At 40.0% G+C, this 21,552-nt stretch overlaps 2 protein-coding genes and 1 non-coding gene across 3 annotated transcripts in view; all 3 read left to right on the forward strand.

Annotated features, from left to right (window-relative positions):
- Nucleotides 1–1,512: 1,512 nt before the first annotated feature.
- On the forward strand, nucleotides 1,513–11,693 carry LOC121485189 (isoleucine--tRNA ligase, cytoplasmic-like). The gene is made up of 5 exons (XM_041745280.1): nucleotides 1,513–1,603; nucleotides 7,607–7,735; nucleotides 8,612–8,768; nucleotides 9,018–9,137; nucleotides 11,596–11,693. Exons 2-5 carry the CDS (start codon nucleotides 7,617–7,619, stop codon nucleotides 11,680–11,682), a joined length of 483 nt encoding a protein of 160 aa, XP_041601214.1. The 5' UTR covers nucleotides 1,513–1,603; nucleotides 7,607–7,616; the 3' UTR covers nucleotides 11,683–11,693.
- Nucleotides 3,585–3,716, forward strand: LOC121486029. Its single transcript, XR_005986510.1, has one exon. It is a non-coding gene; the product is annotated as a small nucleolar RNA SNORA84 (small nucleolar RNA).
- A 2,618-nt stretch (nucleotides 11,694–14,311) lies between the features above and the next one.
- The window catches only part of LOC121484920 (isoleucine--tRNA ligase, cytoplasmic), a 62,793-nt gene continuing 55,552 nt past the window's right edge, over nucleotides 14,312–21,552 (forward strand). Inside the window, exons 1-4 of the mRNA XM_041744737.1 lie at nucleotides 14,312–14,461; nucleotides 15,342–15,498; nucleotides 15,748–15,867; nucleotides 18,325–18,407. Of these exons, the coding sequence (XP_041600671.1) occupies nucleotides 14,343–14,461; nucleotides 15,342–15,498; nucleotides 15,748–15,867; nucleotides 18,325–18,407 (479 nt within the window). The 5' untranslated portion in view covers nucleotides 14,312–14,342. The remainder of the gene's footprint in view (nucleotides 14,462–15,341; nucleotides 15,499–15,747; nucleotides 15,868–18,324; nucleotides 18,408–21,552) is intronic.

The raw sequence follows: 21,552 nt of genomic DNA on the forward strand, positions 1-21,552 counted from the left end.
AAGCATAAGATAATCCCCCAAAATATTTTTTATATATCATCTCCATGCTGTCCTCAGTAACTACTGGGTATCTTCTAACACAGGTTTTACATAAAGTCTTCTTAAATGTATGAGTAAGAGCACTTTTGTTTGCCACGTTCAGCTTTGTGTGAATTATAAACTACTTGACATACTTATTTCTGATTGTATAGAATATACTTTACCTCCATTTTGCCTTTTTTCTTAAAGAAGTTGAATACAAATCAGCCTGAGTTCTGTACTTGTGTCCTGATGAACAACTAACTGAAATGCAAGACATTTCAGACAAGCAACACTTGCATATAACAGCCAGCACTCATAACATCATGTGCTCTCCTTAATGCCCATCACCCAGGTACCCCATTACCTATTGACTTCCTACTCTAACAATTGAGATTCAACTCTGATCTGAGTTGTGGATTTTGACCACATTTAACTTTTTTCCTAGAATCTCCCCACACACACACACACACACACTCGCTCAACTTCTGGATTTAGCCTTATCACTTTTCAACAGTGCGATAAAGTTGTTTCTCAATCCAACTTTTAAATTATCAGAACTGTCATCCCCACCTTTTCTCCTCAAGGCATCTCTCCTGCTCTAATCTGGAATGGCTGGACAGATGATAAAAATGAACAACACAGAGTGGAGTCCTTCTGGTTAATAAGCTGAAGAAACACTAGTAGATGTAGGTGCCCAGCTGAGTTCCTGACTAGTTAGTTTCCCCCTTGAGCAAGGCCACGAGACCCCAACTCTCATCCTGGAGTGGGACTGTGAACAAATGCTTGCACAGACTCGCCCAGGGATGCAGGAAGCTGCTGCAGGATTGCTCTGCATTTGTAAGGCCTCCCCTCTCCTTCAGTCTCTGGTGCCAAAGCCTGAAGCCCGCTGCCCTTCCGCTCCAGCTTCCCTTTGGTTTTGAACTAGCAGATCCAGGTGCCAGCAGACCCATGGCACTGACAATAAACTAAACGAGCAGATCGATAAAGCAGCAAATACATATTTTCATCACAGGAAATGTTAAGACAGGGATAACTAAACCTGGTCAACAAGCATTTCCTTCCCTTCTATTGTGTTACTGTGTGCGTGAGGCTCGTGAACCATGGCTGTACAGGAGGACGAAGGGACTCCGGAGGGCTGCGGGGCCCCTCTAGGGCTGTGCCGGTAACCCGCCCGCAGGTGCCCCCTCCCCGCAGTACCAGTGGCCCGTCGCAGGTGGCCCCGCAACCCTGAACCCTTCAATGGTCACGCAGGTCGGGGCTGCACGGCACAGCCGCCCGATTACCATGCCTGAATACGCACAGTCCCCAGCCCCGAGCCCGACACCGCCCACAGCCGTTCCGCCGGAGCGCACGGCCGCCTTCCCAGAGCGTGCCGCCGCGCGTCAGGGTGGGCGTGGCCGGGGCCCGTACAACCAATCGGCATTCGGCTTGTTGATGGGTGGCGGGCGGCGCACGCTGGTTGGCCGGCGCAGACCAGCCTCTCCTCCCTGCCGGGCGCTGTCAGAGCGTTGCATCACCTCTGGACGCCCGACGCGGCGTGCACGCGGTTCCCTCTTGGCGCGCCCGCACCCGGGCCCTTCAGGTACCTACGCCCTGCCCGCGGTCCTCTTCGGTACCCCTGCCCGCGGAGACGCCCCCAGGTCACCCGGCCCTCTCCGCGGCGTCGCCCCACGTACTCCAACCCCGTGCCCTGCCCGCGGGGTCGCCCCAGGTCACTCCCCCTGCCCTGCCCGCGGGCCCCTTCAGCACCGCCGCCCCGCCGCGCCTGCCGGGTGGTTGGCTGGCTGCGAGAATCAGATGTGGTAGTTTGCTACGTTGAGAGGCGGGCGAAGTGGCTTGCGGGAACGAGTGGTGGTACTCCTCCCACCTGCCTTTTCAGTCTAGTCCACTTCATGGGCTCCTCCCGGCACAACCCTTCCAGCATTGGCTTTGGAATTTGATTTTGTTTTTTAAGATTTATTTATTTGAGAGAGCCCCAACGACCGGGGAAGGGACGCTGGGGTGGAGATGAAGAGAGTCTAAAGCAGGCTCCGCATAAGCGGGGAGCCTGACCTCACCATCTCGAGATCCTGACGTGAACTGAAATCAAGAGTCAGTATCGCTGATGGAAATAAGGGCGCTGGCCCAGCGATTCCTTCAGACAAACACTGAACCCTGACGGTACACGTGCTTCTGCAGGCGCTTCTGCGGGCACCGGGCTTGCAGCTGGAGAGTGTGGAGCAGACCACAGTGTGTAAGAGAAACAGACTCAGGGAGGGCTATTCTGAGGAGGAGCGAGCATCCTTTCAGCGATATTTCAGCAAGGTGGCGCTGAAGTGCGTGGAGAGAGGTCCAGATGCAGGAGAGCAGATAAGGAAAGGGGTTTTGTTTCCCAGCCGCGTCCGAGACAGATGTACCTAGAGCTGGAGTTTTGTAAGAGGAAAAGTCAGGAGGAAAAGTGTGCATATTTTTGGGGAGAGAGGAGTGACTGAATTTTTTTTAATACGAAAATGATACTTTCAGAGCTCCATTAGGAAGGTGGTATGTCAGGTATACCGTATTTACTTTTCTCTTTATTTTAAAAGTTTTGTAATAAAGCGAATATATACCAAAAAAAAAAAAAGAAGAAGAGTGGTATGAGGTAATAAGTAAAGACCCGTTTTTTGATGCCGTACTCCACTCCCATAGTAGTTTGGTAGGTGTAGCCTTCTAAATTCAAATACAAAATTACTTAAACATAGATGTTATTTACATATTTATGTTTTAAGTCTCTTCTTGTACTTATTCATGGATGTTTAAGTTGTTTTCACATATTTATCTGTAGGAGCAATGCTTCAGTTAACATCTTTGTGCATATTTTTATACATTTGTGTAAGTATATCTGCAGGGTATAGTTAAAAGGATATGACTACGCTGAGAAAAGGCTAGAGATAGACCTGCCTCTGGGGTTCAGTTTGACTTAATGTGACATATTATGAAGACCTGGGAAGAAGAGAAAACAGAAATAGAATTAGAGGTCAGATTGACATGACCTTGGTGATCAATTGGATGTGGAAATTATCTGGTACTATTAGGGGGACTCAGATTTCAGGTAATGGGAAGGAATAGTGGAACTGCTAGTGCACACGGGAGCAGTTGTGGCAAGGAAGAGCTTAAATTTGTATTGTATCTTGTTATGTTTTTAGAAGATGAGAGCACAGGGGAGAAACAGGGAGAGGGAGAGAGAGAATCTTATGGAGGCTCCATGCCCAGCATGGAGCCCGCTGAAGGGCATGATCTCAGACCCTGAGATCATTACCTGAGCTGAAATCAAGAGTCAGGTGCTTAACTGACTGAGCCACCCAAGGCACCCCATGGATATTTATTTTAAAGATATTTTTGTATGCATTTTTAAGATCTATTGACATAAACACAAGTAAAAGTCAAGGAGGGTATCTAGAAATTTCTAAGTAGAAGGTTGACACTAGGGAGATCTGGGAGAGTCTGGAATACAGAAGATTGGCGGGTGAGGATTGTGTTAAGAGGAGACTGCTACCCTTAGCACAACCTGGTTACTAATCTCCCTCCTGCTCCCCACACCCCACGCCCTGTGGATACTGGATGCTGTTTGCAGGTACAGCTCTCCAGTGGATGTGAAGGGCCAGAGCAATCCTGTGATTTATGCATGGGGGCTGTTTCTCCTCAGCAGCCGCCATAGCCCGGTCACTGATACATGGTCTTCTGTGCCATTATGTTGAGTTTGTGTTTGGCATAATAATGCAGTGATCCTTAATACTTTGTGGAATAGGGATGCCTGGGTGGTTCAGTTGAGTGCCTGTCTTAGGCCTGGCGTGTGATCCTGGGGTCCTGGGATCGAGTCCCGTATCGGGCTCTCTGCATGGAGCCTGCCTCTTTCTCTGCCTTTCTTCTCTGTGTGTCTCTCATAAATAAATAAATAAAACTTTAAAAAAAAAAAAAAAAACTTTGGGGAATAGAAGCTCCCTAGAAAGTTTGTAAAATTTATGAGCCATCTTCACCCAAAGCTTAAATCTCATTTTCTCGAAAACTAATTAATTAATTAATTAATTTCAGGTACATTATCCTGAATAACAGAACAGTTCAAGAGTATGACTTACAAACTTTAATGTGCATGCTAACCCTCTAGAATCTTGTTAAAATGCAGCTTCTTACTTCTCAGTCCAAGGTGGTTCTGGTGAGTCTGCTGCAGTCAGTACCCATAGAACTGGCCTTGACGAGTGAGAAGTGACAGAAATGTGTTGGTTCCCAAAGATGTTATAATCTTCAGATGAAGCTCCTTCAGTTTCAGGTGGACCCCTCATAAATCATTAAGTGCACAGACCAGTACCCTTTCCATCCATGAAAGGCCAGACATTGTAACAAGATCTGAAGATCCAAAATGCCGTTCAACTTCTATTTAATACCAGTTAATGACACACTTAGTCAGAAATGGATGCCTGGATTCATTAAATGGCCCCCATGTTCTTTTCTTATTTTTTTTTCCTAATATAAACCAAAAGACAGCGTCACATCTCAAAAATAAATGAAAGAAAAGGAGAGACATTGCTGGTTTAAAAAAAAAAAAGCTTAAAAATTAAAAATGTTATATATTTAAAAGGCTTTTTTTGGATGGCATGGATCAGTTACTGTGCTTAGGTTTTGATGTTTTCAGAATTTAAGTATATAGGTCCCTTTGTTCCTGGACTGTTAAGTTCTTGAGTTTTTAAGATTCTCTAGCTTCTCTGTTATTTTCTTATTAGCAGTATTGTCCCCTTTTAATCTGATGTTGGCTTAGAAACCTGGTCACCAACCTTATTAGAATTATTATGTAAGAATAAATAGGCTTTGAGGAGGAATGGGCTGTAGGAAGCTCACTATATAATTAAGCCCCAGATTGATAAAGTGTTTCTGCAATGGTTATTAAGACTCTAAAAAGCCACTATAAGACTTATCTCACTGGGACTAAATCCAGAATGTATACAGCTTGTCTCTTGTAAAAAGCATGAGTAAGCAATAAAAGGGATAAAAGAGAAAATTGGAATGAGCTGGCAATTACTTGCCTATAGAAGTCTTCATCTTTTTAGCTTTAAATTCTTTTTAGGTTTTATTTGTTCTCCTAAAAGAAATGAGGTTATCTCAACAGAAGTGTTTTCTGTCCTGTGAGTGTGGGTAAGAATTCTTACCTACAATGAGATTTACTTTTTCAGGTTATTAATGAATTTTTAGTGTGCTTACATAGAACTTACAAGATTTTTTTGTTTCTTCTTAGAAGTATATTATCTACAATTTTTTAATGTTATATTATACTTAAGAAATAAGTGGAGAGGGATCCCTGGGTGGCGCAGCGGTTTAGCCGTCTGCCTTTGGCCCAGGGCGCGATCCTGGAGACCCGGGATCCAATCCCACGTCGGGCTCCTGGTGCATGGAGCCTGCTTCTCCCTCTGCCTGTGTCTCTGCCTCTCTCTCTCACTGTGTGCGTATCATAAATAAAGAAAAATATTTAAAAAATTTTATAAAAAAAAATAAGTGGAGAATATGATTTTAAAACAAGTTTTACAATAATCAGAAAGCACTGGGGAACCTGGGTGGCTCATTCGGTTCAGCGTCTGCCTTTAGCTCAGGTTGTTATCTTAGGGTCCTGGGATAAGCCCCATGGTGAGCTCCCTGCTCAGCTGGGAGACTGCTGCTCCTCTTTCTCTGCCCCTCCCCCTGCTTACGCTCTCTCAAGTGAATAAATAAAATCTTTAATTTTTTTTTTAAGATTTTATTTATTTGTTCATGAGAATACACAGAGAGGAGAGAGAGGCAGAGGGAGAAGCAGGCTCCATGCAGGGAGCCCGACAGGGGACTCTATCCCAGGTCTCCAGGATCAGGCCCTGGGCTGAAGGTGGCGCTAAAATAAAATCTTTAAAAAAAAAAAAAAAAAAGAAGACAACCCATAGAAAGGGAGAAAGTTTTTTGCAAATTCTGTAACAATTAGGGACTTTCGTCTAGAATATATGAAGAATTCTTAGAACTCAACAATTTAAAGACAACCCAGGGCAGCCCCGGTGGCCCAGCGGTTTAGCACTGTTTTTTGGCCCCGGGGCGTGATCCTGGAGACCAGGGATTGAGTCCCACGTCAGGCTCCTGGCACGCAGCCTGCTTCTCCCTCTGTCTGTGTCTCTGCCTCTCTCTCTCTCTCTCTGTCGTAAATAAATAAAAATCTTTAAAAAATAAAAATAAAAAATAAAACAAAAGAACTTAATATTATATTATAATATTATACTTAGACATTGAAGTATGAACCCAGTTTAAACATTGGACAAAGGACAAATGGTAATGTCTCCAAGTAAGATACAAATATTGCCAATAAGCATATGAAAATGTGGTCAACATCACTAATTATTAAGGAAATATAAATCAAAATCATAACGAGATACCACTTCATACCCACTAGAATTTCCTATAATCCAAAAATGGACAGTCAGGAGTGAGGATGTAGAAAAAATGAAATACTTTTTTTTTTTTTAAGATTTTATTTATTCATTAGAGACACAGCGAGAAAGGCAGAGACACAGGCAGAGGGAGAAACAGGCTCCATGCAGGGAGCCCGATGAGGGACTCAATCCCAGGACCCTGGAATCACGCCCTGAGCCGAAGGCAGACACTCAACCACTGAGCCACCCAGGGGTCTGAAAACTGAAATATATATTCACTGCTGGAAGAAAGTAATATGAGCAGCAGCTTTAGAAAACATTTTTTGGTAGTTTCTCTCTCTCTCTCTTTTTTTTTTTTTTTTTTAAGATTTTTATTTATTCATGAGAGAGAGAGTGAGGGAGAGAGGCAGAGACACAGCCAGAGGGAGAAGCAAGTTCCATGCAGGGAGTGTGATGTGGGAGTCAATCCTGGACTTCAAGATCACGTCCAGGCCAAAGGCAGGCACTAAACCACTGAGCCACCCAGGGATCCCCATTTTTTTGGTAGTTTCTCAAAAGTTAAACAGTTACCATATGATCCAGCAATTCCACTCCTGGGTATATACCCAAGAGAACTGAAAACATGTCCACATAAAAACTTACAGCTGAATGTTAATAGCAGGCATGTTCATTGTAGCCGAAAAGTGGAACCATTCCTAATGTCCATGAATTGATGAATGGATAAACACTGCAGCATATGCATACAAGGAAATACTTATTCAGCCATAAAAAATAATGAAGTATGAAGACATGTTACAACATAGATGAACTTTGAAAACATAATTCTGAGAAGCTAGATACATGATTCCATTTATATGAAATGTCCTGAATAGGAAAACTCAGAGCAGAAAGCAGATTAATGGTTGCCAGGGAGCTGGGCAAGAAGGGAGTAGGGAATGACTATTAACAAACATATCCAGGCTTTTGGAGTAGAGCAGGCAGGGCATTGGTGAAGATGTTCTGGAATTAGAGCATGCTCATGGTTGCACCCACAGAATTGGTTTGTGTACTGTATTTCAAAAAAGCTGTAATGTTTATTTTACAGTATCCTGTAGTGTCATGGATACTAATACCAACCCTCATTTTAACATGCCCCTCTGCTATTCCTAGACTTCTCTGTTGAAAGTAATACACTTGATTTTCTCTTGCAGCAACAACAAAATGGTTCAGCAAGTTCCAGAAAACATCAATTTTCCTGCTGAAGAAGAAAAAATCTTGCAGTTCTGGTCCGAATTTAATTGTTTTCAAGAATGCTTAACGCAATCTAAACATAAGCCAAAGTATGTGAATTTCTTTCGTAATGGTAGAATCCTTAAAAACAGTCATTTCTTAGACTGAGTTCATGAAGGCAGAAACGTTATCCTTCCTTGTGCTCCCAGTCACCTAGCTCTCTATGTAGCAGGTACTTGCAGCAGTAGTTATGTGTTGAATGGATGAGTTTCTAATTTTATTTATTTATTTTATTTTTTAAAGATTTATATATTTATGAGAGAGAGAGAGAGAGAGGCAGAGACACAGGAGGAGGGAGAAGGAGGCTTCATGCAGGGAGCCTGACGTGGGACTCGATCCTGGGACTCCAGGATCATACCCTGAACCAAAGGCAGGTGCTAAATCGCTGAGCCACCCAGGGATCCCCAATGGATAAGTTTTAAATGAGAGTAGATGCTGCTCTCTTAGGTCTAAATAGAGGGTTTTTTTTAATCACTCTTTTCTCATTGTTACCACCCTCATTTAAGCACTAGACTGGTCTTAGCTTCCTGTTGGAGTACATCCTGCCTTTGTAGTCTCCATTCACTTAAAAACCAGTCATTTCTTTATTGTTTTCTTCATATGTCTCTGTGTTCAAAAACTATGAGATAGGTGCTTGTTCCTGTTTTACTGATGAGGTAACTCAGGATGGGGATGAACTCCCTTTATGTCATGTAACTCATAAACAAAGTGTGGGTAGCCTGATTGGAAGTCATCCCAGCTCCGCCATAACTAGCTTTTTTGAAGGCAGGACCTTTCAGTAAATAACTAACCATTCACGTCTGTGAATTTTCTGGTCTTGCTGCTTTTCTTCTCCCTGAAGACTGTGATAGGAGCTGTCTATAGAAAAATGTCCTAAATTTTTGCTGTTTTAAATTAATTTAACACATTTTTATTGTCTCTGTTAGATTTACGTTCTACGATGGGCCTCCTTTTGCAACTGGACTGCCTCACTATGGACATATACTTGCAGGGACAATTAAAGATATAGTTACCAGATATGCTCACCAGAGTGGGTTTCACGTTGACAGAAGATTTGGATGGGATTGTCATGGCTTACCTGTGGTATGTTTGGGTCACCAGCCTTATAATAATCTGATTTTTTAATAACCATTGGATTTTATCATATAGTATATTAAAGTATGGTGAATTTTTCCTATAATGTACTTTGTTTCTACAATACTATTTATAGTTTGCTTTCTCTATAGATTTTTTTAGACCGAATTTTTAAAAATCTGTGTTATTTTCTAGAGTTGCTGAATTGCATTTATTTTATAGGGCAGGGATATTAACAATCTTATTGCAAATTTTCAGGAATATGAAATTGATAAGACACTGGGAATCAGAGGACCAGAAGATGTAGCCAAAATGGGGATTGTAGAGTATAACAATCAGTGCCGAGCAATTGTGATGAGATATTCTACTGAGTGGAAGGTATGTTGGGTTATTTTCAGTAAGATGAACAAAAACTTTAATTTTTAAATGGGAATTGAAAAGGTTTGCACTCCTTTGGTGCTTTTTATGAGATACGTCCAAAAATATGGCTGTTTGTATGAGGTTGTGACATAAGAGGATTGACCATCTTCTTTAAAGAAGTATTTTTGCTTCCACCTACAACCCTATTAAGCTGTTAGGTTAAACTGCACCCTCTCTTCTGGTTTCTATATGCTCGACTTTCTTCAGTGTTTAGTCTCCACCTTCTCACTGTGTATGACAGGAATCAGGCTGTCCTAGCAAGTAAATTAACTTGAATGTCACAGTAAAAAAATTCAGGTGTTAAAAACAATTCCAGTTTGGCTTCAGTGTACTATTAATTTGACTCCCATCCTACCTGCTGCTGTTCATAAGTCCTGTGAATAGGCTGACAGAGCTCCAGCCTCTCTTGTTCTAATGGTAGAGGAGCAGGGGACCCCTTTCCTCCCTGGTTCTCCAGCTAGTGTGTCTGTAGATCTTAAAAACATGTCTGACTCTCACTCTCTTACCACTTTGTCTTCTCAAATTTGTTGTTATTCAGAGTTCCCTGTTCTGCCGACAGTATTAGTCTCCTAGGCTGCACACATTATCCTCACTATTAAATCAAGTGCCAAATCCTATCAAGTCTTTCTTCTTCAGGGTCTTATCTGGTCATTGCATTCCTCCAGCCTAATCCCTGGCCTCCTACTTGCCTTCCTGCATTTAACCATCTTCTGATGGGGCTCGTGTTCTGGTTTTTTGCACTCAGCCTGCCAGGTTCTCTCCCCCGTGAGCCTGCTCATCATGGTCCTCTCTGCTCAGAATTTTGAGTACCTTCTCTTCTTTGATAAATAAAATCTGATTTCATCAACCTGAAAATCAGAACTCCTCAATTCTCTCCCTAACTTTAATTTTTAAATTTTTTTATTAAAAATAACATTTTTTTAACCTAACTTTGTTCAGACTTTCTTGCCTGGTTGTCAGAGGGAAAAAATCTAATGAATTTTGTGTTGTGGCTTTTTTTTTTTTCTTTTTCTTAAAGAAAAAATTTTTTTTAAGATTCATTTATTCATGAGAGACACAGAGAGAGAGAGGCAGAGACATAGACAGAGGGAGAAGTAGGTTCATCATAAGGAGCCTGATGTGGGACTCAGTCCCCAGACCCAGGATCACGCCCTGAGCCAAACACAGATGCTCAACCACTAAGCCACCCAGGCGTCCCTTAAAAATTTTTTTTTAACTTTTCATTTTAAAATAATTCAGACTTACTAGAAAATTTCAGAAACAGAATTCCTCTATACTCCTCTCTTACGTCCCAAATTCTAACACCTTCAATAATCATAATTTTCAAAAGCAATAAATTAACAGATACAATGTAATAGACCTTCTTCAGATTTAACCCCCTTGTTCCAAAATAATTTCTGATCCAGAACCCGGTCTAAGAACACACGTTGCATGTAGTTGTTATTCCTCTTTATTTTACTTCAATCTGAAGGATTCCCTCAGTCCTTGTCTTTCATGACCTTGTCACTTTTGTGTCTTTTTATTATTTTTTTTAAGTGTTATTTACTTACTTAATCTCTACACCCAACATGAGGTTCGAGCTCACAACTCCCAAGATCAAGGATCGCATGCTCTTCCCACTGAACCAGCCAGGCACCTGACCTTGTCACTTTAAAGAGTACAGACCAGTTATTTTGTAGCAAGTCCCCCAAAGTCTGATGTTTTCTCATGATTATGTTTAGGTTATGTATGAATTTTTTTCTTTTAAAGATTTATTTATTTATTCATGAGAGACCAGAGAGAGAGAGAGAGGCAGAGACACAGGCAGCCTCCATGCAGGGAGCCTGACGTGGGACTCAATCCCTGGTCTCCAGAATCAGGCGCTGGGCTGAAGGCGGCACCAAACCGCTGAGCCACCTGGGCTGCCCTATGTATGCATTTTTGACAAGAATGCTCAGAAGTGACATCTGCTGTTCCCAGGAGGCCTGCCTCATTCGTGATAATAATTTTCTTCACTAACATAATATGCTAGGTTTCTCCATTGTTAGTTTGCAATTTTTCCTTCCTAATTAAGTATGCTATGGGGAAAGTCTTTACAAATATCCTATTTCTTATACTTCTCTTTATGAATTTTAGCATCCATGATGATTCTTGCCAGCAACAATTATACCTATGCTATTTGCCAAATGGTAGTTTGGGTAGACTTTTATGAAGAAATACTAATATTTATAAGTAACATCATCTGCATGTAGAATGAATGCCAAGAAAACTGTTTCTTAATCTTACGTAGTATGCTGTTTACAATATAGATTTAATTGAAACATTGGTTATTTTGTTTTCCCAAAATCATTGTATGTGGTGATGATAGAAATGAAATACACTGATGCACAGTAACAATTATCATTTTCTAATAACTCTAATATTCATATTTTTAAAGTCCACTGTTACCAGACTTGGCCGATGGATTGACTTTGACAATGACTACAAAACTCTGTATCCACAATTCATGGAATCTGTCTGGTAGGTTTACTTGAAGTGTAAATATAATGAATATTCTGTTTATTGCTTAGCACAGAGATTGTCTAGCATGAATCATTCTTTCAGATTCACAATTATTTATCTAAAATTTGGGGGCTGATTTTTGTTTGTTTTTAAAGCTTTATTTTATTTTTTTAGAGCACTTTTAGTTTCACAGCAAAATTGAGAAGAAGGTACAGAGATTTCCCATATTCCCTTGCACCTATACATGTACAGCCTCCTCCACTACAAACATCCCCACCAGAGTGGGACATTTGTTGCCATTGGTGAACATGCACTGACACATCACCACCACCCAAACTCCGTAGTTTGCATTAAAGTTAACTCTGGGTGTTGTGCATTCTTTGAGTTTGGGTGGATGACATATAGGCATCATTCTAGCATCATACAGAGTATTTTCACTATCCTAAGAACCCTCTGTGTACCAACTGTTTATCTCTTTCAGCTTCTAGATTTTCTTTTTTTTACCTCAGTAAAGTTTGGATTCTGCTAAGATAATAGGATACACATAATATTCTGTGGTATATAATGGCTCCAACAGGTTAAGCAGCAACCTGTAATCAAATACATTAGAATTTTTCAATTTTAAACAATGTTTTACATATGATAAAAAAGTAATGGCCTGGGGGAACCTGGGTGGCTCTTCGTTACGTTGCCTTTAGTCAGGTTGTTATCTTGGGTCCTGGATAAGCCCATGGTGGTCCCTGCTCAGTGGGAGATGCTGTCCTCTTTCTCTGCCCCTCCCCCTGCTTTCTCTCAAGTGATAATAAATCTATTTTTTTTTTAAGATTTTATTTATTTGTTCATGAGAATACACAGAGAGGAGAGAGAGGCAGAGGGAGAAGCAGGCTCCATGCAGGGAGCCCGACAGGGGACTCTATCCCAGGTCTCCAGGATCAGGCCCTGGGCTGAAGGTGGCGCTAAAATAAAATCTTTAAAAAAAAAAAAAAAAAGAAGACAACCCATAGAAAGGGAGAAAGTTTTTTGCAAATTCTGTAACAATTAGGGACTTTCGTCTAGAATATATGAAGAATTCTTAGAACTCAACAATTTAAAGACAACCCAGGGCAGCCCCGGTGGCCCAGCGGTTTAGCACTGTTTTTTGGCCCCGGGGCGTGATCCTGGAGACCAGGATTGAGTCCCACGTCAGGCTCCTGGCACGCAGCCTGCTTCTCCCTCTGTCTGTGTCTCTGCCTCTCTCTCTCTCTCTCTGTCGTAAATAAATAAAAATCTTTAAAAAATAAAAATAAAAAATAAAACAAAAGAACTTAATATTATATTATAATATTATACTTAGACATTGAAGTATGAACCCAGTTTAAACATTGGACAAAGGACAAATGGTAATGTCTCCAAGTAAGATACAAATATTGCCAATAAGCATATGAAAATGTGGTCAACATCACTAATTATTAAGGAAATATAAATCAAAATCATAACGAGATACCACTTCATACCCACTAGAATTTCCTATAATCCAAAAATGGACAGTCAGGAGTGAGGATGTAGAAAAAATGAAATACTTTTTTTTTTTTTTAAGATTTTATTTATTCATTAGAGACACAGCGAGAAAGGCAGAGACACAGGCAGAGGAGAGAAACAGGCTCCATGCAGGGAGCCCGATGAGGGACGCAATCCCAGGACCCTGGAATCACGCCCTGAGCCGAAGGCAGACACTCAACCACTGAGCCACCCAGGGGTCTGAAAACTGAAATATATATTCACTGCTGGAAGAAAGTAATATGAGCAGCAGCTTTAGAAAACATTTTTTGGTAGTTTCTCTCTCTCTCTCTTTTTTTTTTTTTTTTTTAAGATTTTTATTTATTCATGAGAGAGAGAGTGAGGGAGAGAGGCAGAGACACAGCCAGAGGGAGAAGCAAGTTCCATGCAGGGAGTGTGATGTGGGAGTCAATCCTGGACTTCAAGATCACGTCCAGGCCAAAGGCAGGCACTAAACCACTGAGCCACCCAGGGATCCCCATTTTTTTGGTAGTTTCTCAAAAGTTAAACAGTTACCATATGATCCAGCAATTCCACTCCTGGGTATATACCCAAGAGAACTGAAAACATGTCCACATAAAAACTTACAGCTGAATGTTAATAGCAGGCATGTTCATTGTAGCCGAAAAGTGGAACCATTCCTAATGTCCATGAATTGATGAATGGATAAACACTGCAGCATATGCATACAAGGAAATACTTATTCAGCCATAAAAAATAATGAAGTATGAAGACATGTTACAACATAGATGAACTTTGAAAACATAATTCTGAGAAGCTAGATACATGATTCCATTTATATGAAATGTCCTGAATAGGAAAACTCAGAGCAGAAAGCAGATTAATGGTTGCCAGGGAGCTGGGCAAGAAGGGAGTAGGGAATGACTATTAACAAACATATCCAGGCTTTTGGAGTAGAGCAGGCAGGGCATTGGTGAAGATGTTCTGGAATTAGAGCATGCTCATGGTTGCACCCACAGAATTGGTTTGTGTACTGTATTTCAAAAAAGCTGTAATGTTTATTTTACAGTATCCTGTAGTGTCATGGATACTAATACCAACCCTCATTTTAACATGCCCCTCTGCTATTCCTAGACTTCTCTGTTGAAAGTAATACACTTGATTTTCTCTTGCAGCAACAACAAAATGGTTCAGCAAGTTCCAGAAAACATCAATTTTCCTGCTGAAGAAGAAAAAATCTTGCAGTTCTGGTCCGAATTTAATTGTTTTCAAGAATGCTTAACGCAATCTAAACATAAGCCAAAGTATGTGAATTTCTTTCGTAATGGTAGAATCCTTAAAAACAGTCATTTCTTAGACTGAGTTCATGAAGGCAGAAACGTTATCCTTCCTTGTGCTCCCAGTCACCTAGCTCTCTATGTAGCAGGTACTTGCAGCAGTAGTTATGTGTTGAATGGATGAGTTTCTAATTTTATTTATTTATTTTATTTTTTAAAGATTTATATATTTATGAGAGAGAGAGAGAGAGAGAGAGGCAGAGACACAGGAGGAGGGAGAAGGAGGCTTCATGCAGGGAGCCTGACGTGGGACTCGATCCTGGGACTCCAGGATCATACCCTGAACCAAAGGCAGGTGCTAAATCGCTGAGCCACCCAGGGATCCCCAATGGATAAGTTTTAAATGAGAGTAGATGCTGCTCTCTTAGGTCTAAATAGAGGGTTTTTTTTAATCACTCTTTTCTCATTGTTACCACCCTCATTTAAGCACTAGACTGGTCTTAGCTTCCTGTTGGAGTACATCCTGCCTTTGTAGTCTCCATTCACTTAAAAACCAGTCATTTCTTTATTGTTTTCTTCATATGTCTCTGTGTTCAAAAACTATGAGATAGGTGCTTGTTCCTGTTTTACTGATGAGGTAACTCAGGATGGGGATGAACTCCCTTTATGTCATGTAACTCATAAACAAAGTGTGGGTAGCCTGATTGGAAGTCATCCCAGCTCCGCCATAACTAGCTTTTTTGAAGGCAGGACCTTTCAGTAAATAACTAACCATTCACGTCTGTGAATTTTCTGGTCTTGCTGCTTTTCTTCTCCCTGAAGACTGTGATAGGAGCTGTCTATAGAAAAATGTCCTAAATTTTTGCTGTTTTAAATTAATTTAACACATTTTTATTGTCTCTGTTAGATTTACGTTCTACGATGGGCCTCCTTTTGCAACTGGACTGCCTCACTATGGACATATACTTGCAGGGACAATTAAAGATATAGTTACCAGATATGCTCACCAGAGTGGGTTTCACGTTGACAGAAGATTTGGATGGGATTGTCATGGCTTACCTGTGGTATGTTTGGGTCACCAGCCTTATAATAATCTGATTTTTTAATAACCATTGGATTTTATCATATAGTATATTAAAGTATGGTGAATTTTTCCTATAATGTACTTTGTTTCTACAATACTATTTATAGTTTGCTTTCTCTATAGATTTTTTTAGACCGAATTTTTAAAAATCTGTGTTATTTTCTAGAGTTGCTGAATTGCATTTATTTTATAGGGCAGGGATATTAACAATCTTATTGCAAATTTTCAGGAATATGAAATTGATAAGACACTGGGAATCAGAGGACCAGAAGATGTAGCCAAAATGGGGATTGTAGAGTATAACAATCAGTGCCGAGCAATTGTGATGAGATATTCTACTGAGTGGAAGGTATGTTGGGTTATTTTCAGTAAGATGAACAAAAACTTTAATTTTTAAATGGGAATTGAAAAGGTTTGCACTCCTTTGGTGCTTTTTATGAGATACGTCCAAAAATATGGCTGTTTGTATGAGGTTGTGACATAAGAGGATTGACCATCTTCTTTAAAGAAGTATTTTTGCTTCCACCTACAACCCTATTAAGCTGTTAGGTTAAACTGCACCCTCTCTTCTGGTTTCTATATGCTCGACTTTCTTCAGTGTTTAGTCTCCACCTTCTCACTGTGTATGACAGGAATCAGGCTGTCCTAGCAAGTAAATTAACTTGAATGTCACAGTAAAAAAATTCAGGTGTTAAAAACAATTCCAGTTTGGCTTCAGTGTACTATTAATTTGACTCCCATCCTACCTGCTGCTGTTCATAAGTCCTGTGAATAGGCTGACAGAGCTCCAGCCTCTCTTGTTCTAATGGTAGAGGAGCAGGGGACCCCTTTCCTCCCTGGTTCTCCAGCTAGTGTGTCTGTAGATCTTAAAAACATGTCTGACTCTCACTCTCTTACCACTTTGTCTTCTCAAATTTGTTGTTATTCAGAGTTCCCTGTTCTGCCGACAGTATTAGTCTCCTAGGCTGCACACATTATCCTCACTATTAAATCAAGTGCCAAATCCTATCAAGTCTTTCTTCTTCAGGGTCTTATCTGGTCATTGCATTCCTCCAGCCTAATCCCTGGCCTCCTACTTGCCTTCCTGCATTTAACCATCTTCTGATGGGGCTCGTGTTCTGGTTTTTTGCACTCAGCCTGCCAGGTTCTCTCCCCCGTGAGCCTGCTCATCATGGTCCTCTCTGCTCAGAATTTTGAGTACCTTCTCTTCTTTGATAAATAAAATCTGATTTCATCAACCTGAAAATCAGAACTCCTCAATTCTCTCCCTAACTTTAATTTTTAAATTTTTTTATTAAAAATAACATTTTTTTAACCTAACTTTGTTCAGACTTTCTTGCCTGGTTGTCAGAGGGAAAAAATCTAATGAATTTTGTGTTGTGGCTTTTTTTTTTTTCTTTTTCTTAAAGAAAAAATTTTTTTTAAGATTCATTTATTCATGAGAGACACAGAGAGAGAGAGGCAGAGACATAGACAGAGGGAGAAGTAGGTTCATCATAAGGAGCCTGATGTGGGACTCAGTCCCCAGACCCAGGATCACGCCCTGAGCCAAACACAGATGCTCAACCACTAAGCCACCCAGGCGTCCCTTAAAAATTTTTTTTAACTTTTCATTTTAAAATAATTCAGACTTATTAGAAAATTTCAGAAACAGAATTCCTCTATACTCCTCTCTTACGTCCCAAATTCTAACACCTTCAATAATCATAATTTTCAAAAGCAATAAATTAACAGATACAATGTAATAGACCTTCTTCAGATTTAACCCCCTTGTTCCAAAATAATTTCTGATCCAGAACCCGGTCTAAGAACACACGTTGCATGTAGTTGTTATTCCTCTTTATTTTACTTCAATCTGAAGGATTCCCTCAGTCCTTGTCTTTCATGACCTTGTCACTTTTGTGTCTTTTTATTATTTTTTTTAAGTGTTATTTACTTACTTAATCTCTACACCCAACATGAGGTTCGAGCTCACAACTCCCAAGATCAAGGATCGCATGCTCTTCCCACTGAACCAGCCAGGCACCTGACCTTGTCACTTTAAAGAGTACAGACCAGTTATTTTGTAGCAAGTCCCCCAAAGTCTGATGTTTTCTCATGATTATGTTTAGGTTATGTATGAATTTTTTTCTTTTAAAGATTTATTTATTTATTCATGAGAGACCAGAGAGAGAGAGAGAGGCAGAGACACAGGCAGCCTCCATGCAGGGAGCCTGACGTGGGACTCAATCCCTGGTCTCCAGAATCAGGCGCTGGGCTGAAGGCGGCACCAAACCGCTGAGCCACCTGGGCTGCCCTATGTATGCATTTTTGACAAGAATGCTCAGAAGTGACATCTGCTGTTCCCAGGAGGCCTGCCTCATTCGTGATAATAATTTTCTTCACTAACATAATATGCTAGGTTTCTCCATTGTTAGTTTGCAATTTTTCCTTCCTAATTAAGTATGCTATGGGGAAAGTCTTTACAAATATCCTATTTCTTATACTTCTCTTTATGAATTTTAGCATCCATGATGATTCTTGCCAGCAACAATTATACCTATGCTATTTGCCAAATGGTAGTTTGGGTAGACTTTTATGAAGAAATACTAATATTTATAAGTAACATCATCTGCATGTAGAATGAATGCCAAGAAAACTGTTTCTTAATCTTACGTAGTATGCTGTTTACAATATAGATTTAATTGAAACATTGGTTATTTTGTTTTCCCAAAATCATTGTATGTGGTGATGATAGAAATGAAATACACTGATGCACAGTAACAATTATCATTTTCTAATAACTCTAATATTCATATTTTTAAAGTCCACTGTTACCAGACTTGGCCGATGGATTGACTTTGACAATGACTACAAAACTCTGTATCCACAATTCATGGAATCTGTCTGGTAGGTTTACTTGAAGTGTAAATATAATGAATATTCTGTTTATTGCTTAGCACAGAGATTGTCTAGCATGAATCATTCTTTCAGATTCACAATTATTTATCTAAAATTTGGGGGCTGATTTTTGTTTGTTTTTAAAGCTTTATTTTATTTTTTTAGAGCACTTTTAGTTTCACAGCAAAATTGAGAAGAAGGTACAGAGATTTCCCATATTCCCTTGCACCTATACATGTACAGCCTCCTCCACTACAAACATCCCCACCAGAGTGGGACATTTGTTGCCATTGGTGAACATGCACTGACACATCACCACCACCCAAACTCCGTAGTTTGCATTAAAGTTAACTCTGGGTGTTGTGCATTCTTTGAGTTTGGGTGGATGACATATAGGCATCATTCTAGCATCATACAGAGTATTTTCACTATCCTAAGAACCCTCTGTGTACCAACTGTTTATCTCTTTCAGCTTCTAGATTTTCTTTTTTTTACCTCAGTAAAGTTTGGATTCTGCTAAGATAATAGGATACACATAATATTCTGTGGTATATAATGGCTCCAACAGGTTAAGCAGCAACCTGTAATCAAATACATTAGAATTTTTCAATCATAACACACAATTGTTCATACTAAGCTGATAAAGAATGTAAATGGCCTGATGTAAATTAAAGGTTTGTTTGTTTTTGCCAAATTAGAACCAAATTTTGGAAAGTAAGTTTCAGAAGTAGTTTTCTGTTTGTTTTTGTTTTGTTTTTTAAATAATTAAGTCTAAGAGATTGTGTACTTGAATTTTATACTGAGGTAAGTTGTATAGTGTAATCACTTGCATAGCACTTTTAGAATGAACGTTACTTCTTTTTACTATTTTTTTTTTTTTAAGATTTTATTTATTTATTCATGAGAGACACGGAGAGAGAAAGAGGCAGAGACACAGGCAGAGGGAGAAGCAGGCTCCATGTGGGACCCGATCCCGGGACTTCAGAACCAGGCCCTGGGCGAAAGGCAGGGCCTAAACCACTCAGCCACCTAGGGATCCCCATCTTTTTACTATTATAAAACAAGTGTTGCAATTCCAAAGTCCTAATAGCCGGACCTCTTAAAACAGAATGAGAATCATTACATATCCTTACTGGGCAAATGGGCACTATTATTATGATTGCAGAGTGCCCTAAGTACATACCTCAGGCCTTAAGGAAGTTCTACTTTTATTAAATTATGCATAATGACAGGTGAGTTGCAAAGCTGTTTGTTACAGTGCACTTGGTGCTGCATTGTAGGCACTTGTGGCTCTTATTGCCTTCCTATCTACCTGCTTACATTTCTGTCAGTCAAGATCTGATCTATTGTACATGGTTGGCACAAGTCCTTTGCCTTTGAGGAGCTAGATATCTTGGTGGGCAATTCTCTGACCCTATGACTTGACATGCCAGAGACTTTGGAGAGGGGGCTTCTCATCCACTGAGCAGCCAGAATTCTCATGATTAGAGAAACTCTAAAAACCAGGATTCAGATTAAACACCTGGGGGGAAAAAAGTACTATTAATGCTCTGGATTAGGGCTGTTGAGTGCTTAAATGAGGCTAGTGTGAAGGTTAAAAGACAAAAGTGAAACATAAATATAATAATTAGGCAATACACAAAATAAAAAGATGTAAAATGTGACATCAGAAACATACAACATGTGCAGTGGGAAGAGTGAAAATGTGTTTTAGAATGCGTTCAAACTGAGGTTATTATCAACTTAAAATAGACCACTGCATATATATGCTATTACATGTGAGCCTCATGGTATTCACAAAGCAAAAACCTATAGCAAATACAAAAAAGATCAGAGGAGAATCTTAAGCATAATACTAAAGAAAGTCATCAATCATAAGGGAAGAGAGACAAGAAGAAAGGAACTATAGAACTATAAAACAGCTGGAAAACAACAAAATGACAGTAAGCACATACCTATCAGTAATTAAATGTAAATGGACTAAAATCATCAATCTAAAAACAGTGGCTGAATGTATTAAAAAAATAAGACCTATCTATATATTGCCTACAACTCACCTCAGGGATGCCTGGGTGGCTCAGTGGTCAAGTGTCTGTCTTTGGCTCAGGCCATGATCCTGGGGTCCTGGAATCAAGTCCCACATCGGGCTCCCTGCAGGGAGTCTGCTTCTTCCTCTACCTATGTCTGTGCCTCTCTCTGTCTCTCTCATGAATAAATAAATAATCTTTAAAAAAAGAGAGAGACTCACCTCACATGTAAGGAAACAGACTGAAAATGAAGGGATGAAAAAAGATGTTCCATGCAAATGGAAACCAAAAGAAAGTTGGGGTAGCTATACATACCAGAAAAAGACTTAAAAAAGACTATGTAATAAGAGACAATGGCACCGTATGAGAAAAGCACCAATTTAACAAGAAGATCTAACAATGACAAATGTTTATAGAGCCAGAAGAGGAACATCTAAATATATAGTATGATTATTGTCAGACCTAAAGGTAGAAATTAACAATACAGCAATAGTATGGGACTCTAATAACCCAATTATTTCCAAACAGAAATCCAATAAGGAAACATTAGACTTAAACGGCACAGCAGACCAAGTGGACTTAACAGGTATATATAGAACAAACAACAGAACACACATTCTTAATTGCGCATGGAAACTTCTCCAGGATAGATTACATGATAATCACAAAACAGGTCTTAATAAGTTTAAGAATATTAAAATCAGGGCAGCCTGGTGGCCCAGTGGTTTAGCGCCGCCTTCAGCCCAGGGCGTGATCCTGGAGACCCAGGATCGAGTCCCACGTCGGGTTCTCTGCATGGAGCCTGCTTCTCCCTCTGCCTGTGTCTCTGCCTCTCTCTATGTGTCTGTCATGAATAAATAAATAAAATCTTTAAAAAAAAGAAAAGAATATTAAAATCACATCAAGCCTGTTTTCTGACCATGTGGTATAGAACTAAAAAATCCATTACAAGAGAAAAAGACTGGAAAAGCCACAAGTATGTGGAGATTAATGTGTTACTAAGCAACTAGTGGGTCAATGAAGAAATTAAAAAATTAAAAGAAATTAAAAAACACTTTGAGAGAAATGAGAATGGAAATACAACATAACTAATCTATGGGAAATAGCAAAAGCAATTCTGAGAGGAA

Source organism: Vulpes lagopus, chromosome 2, assembly GCF_018345385.1.
Source record: "Vulpes lagopus strain Blue_001 chromosome 2, ASM1834538v1, whole genome shotgun sequence".
Lineage (NCBI taxonomy): Eukaryota > Metazoa > Chordata > Mammalia > Carnivora > Canidae > Vulpes > Vulpes lagopus.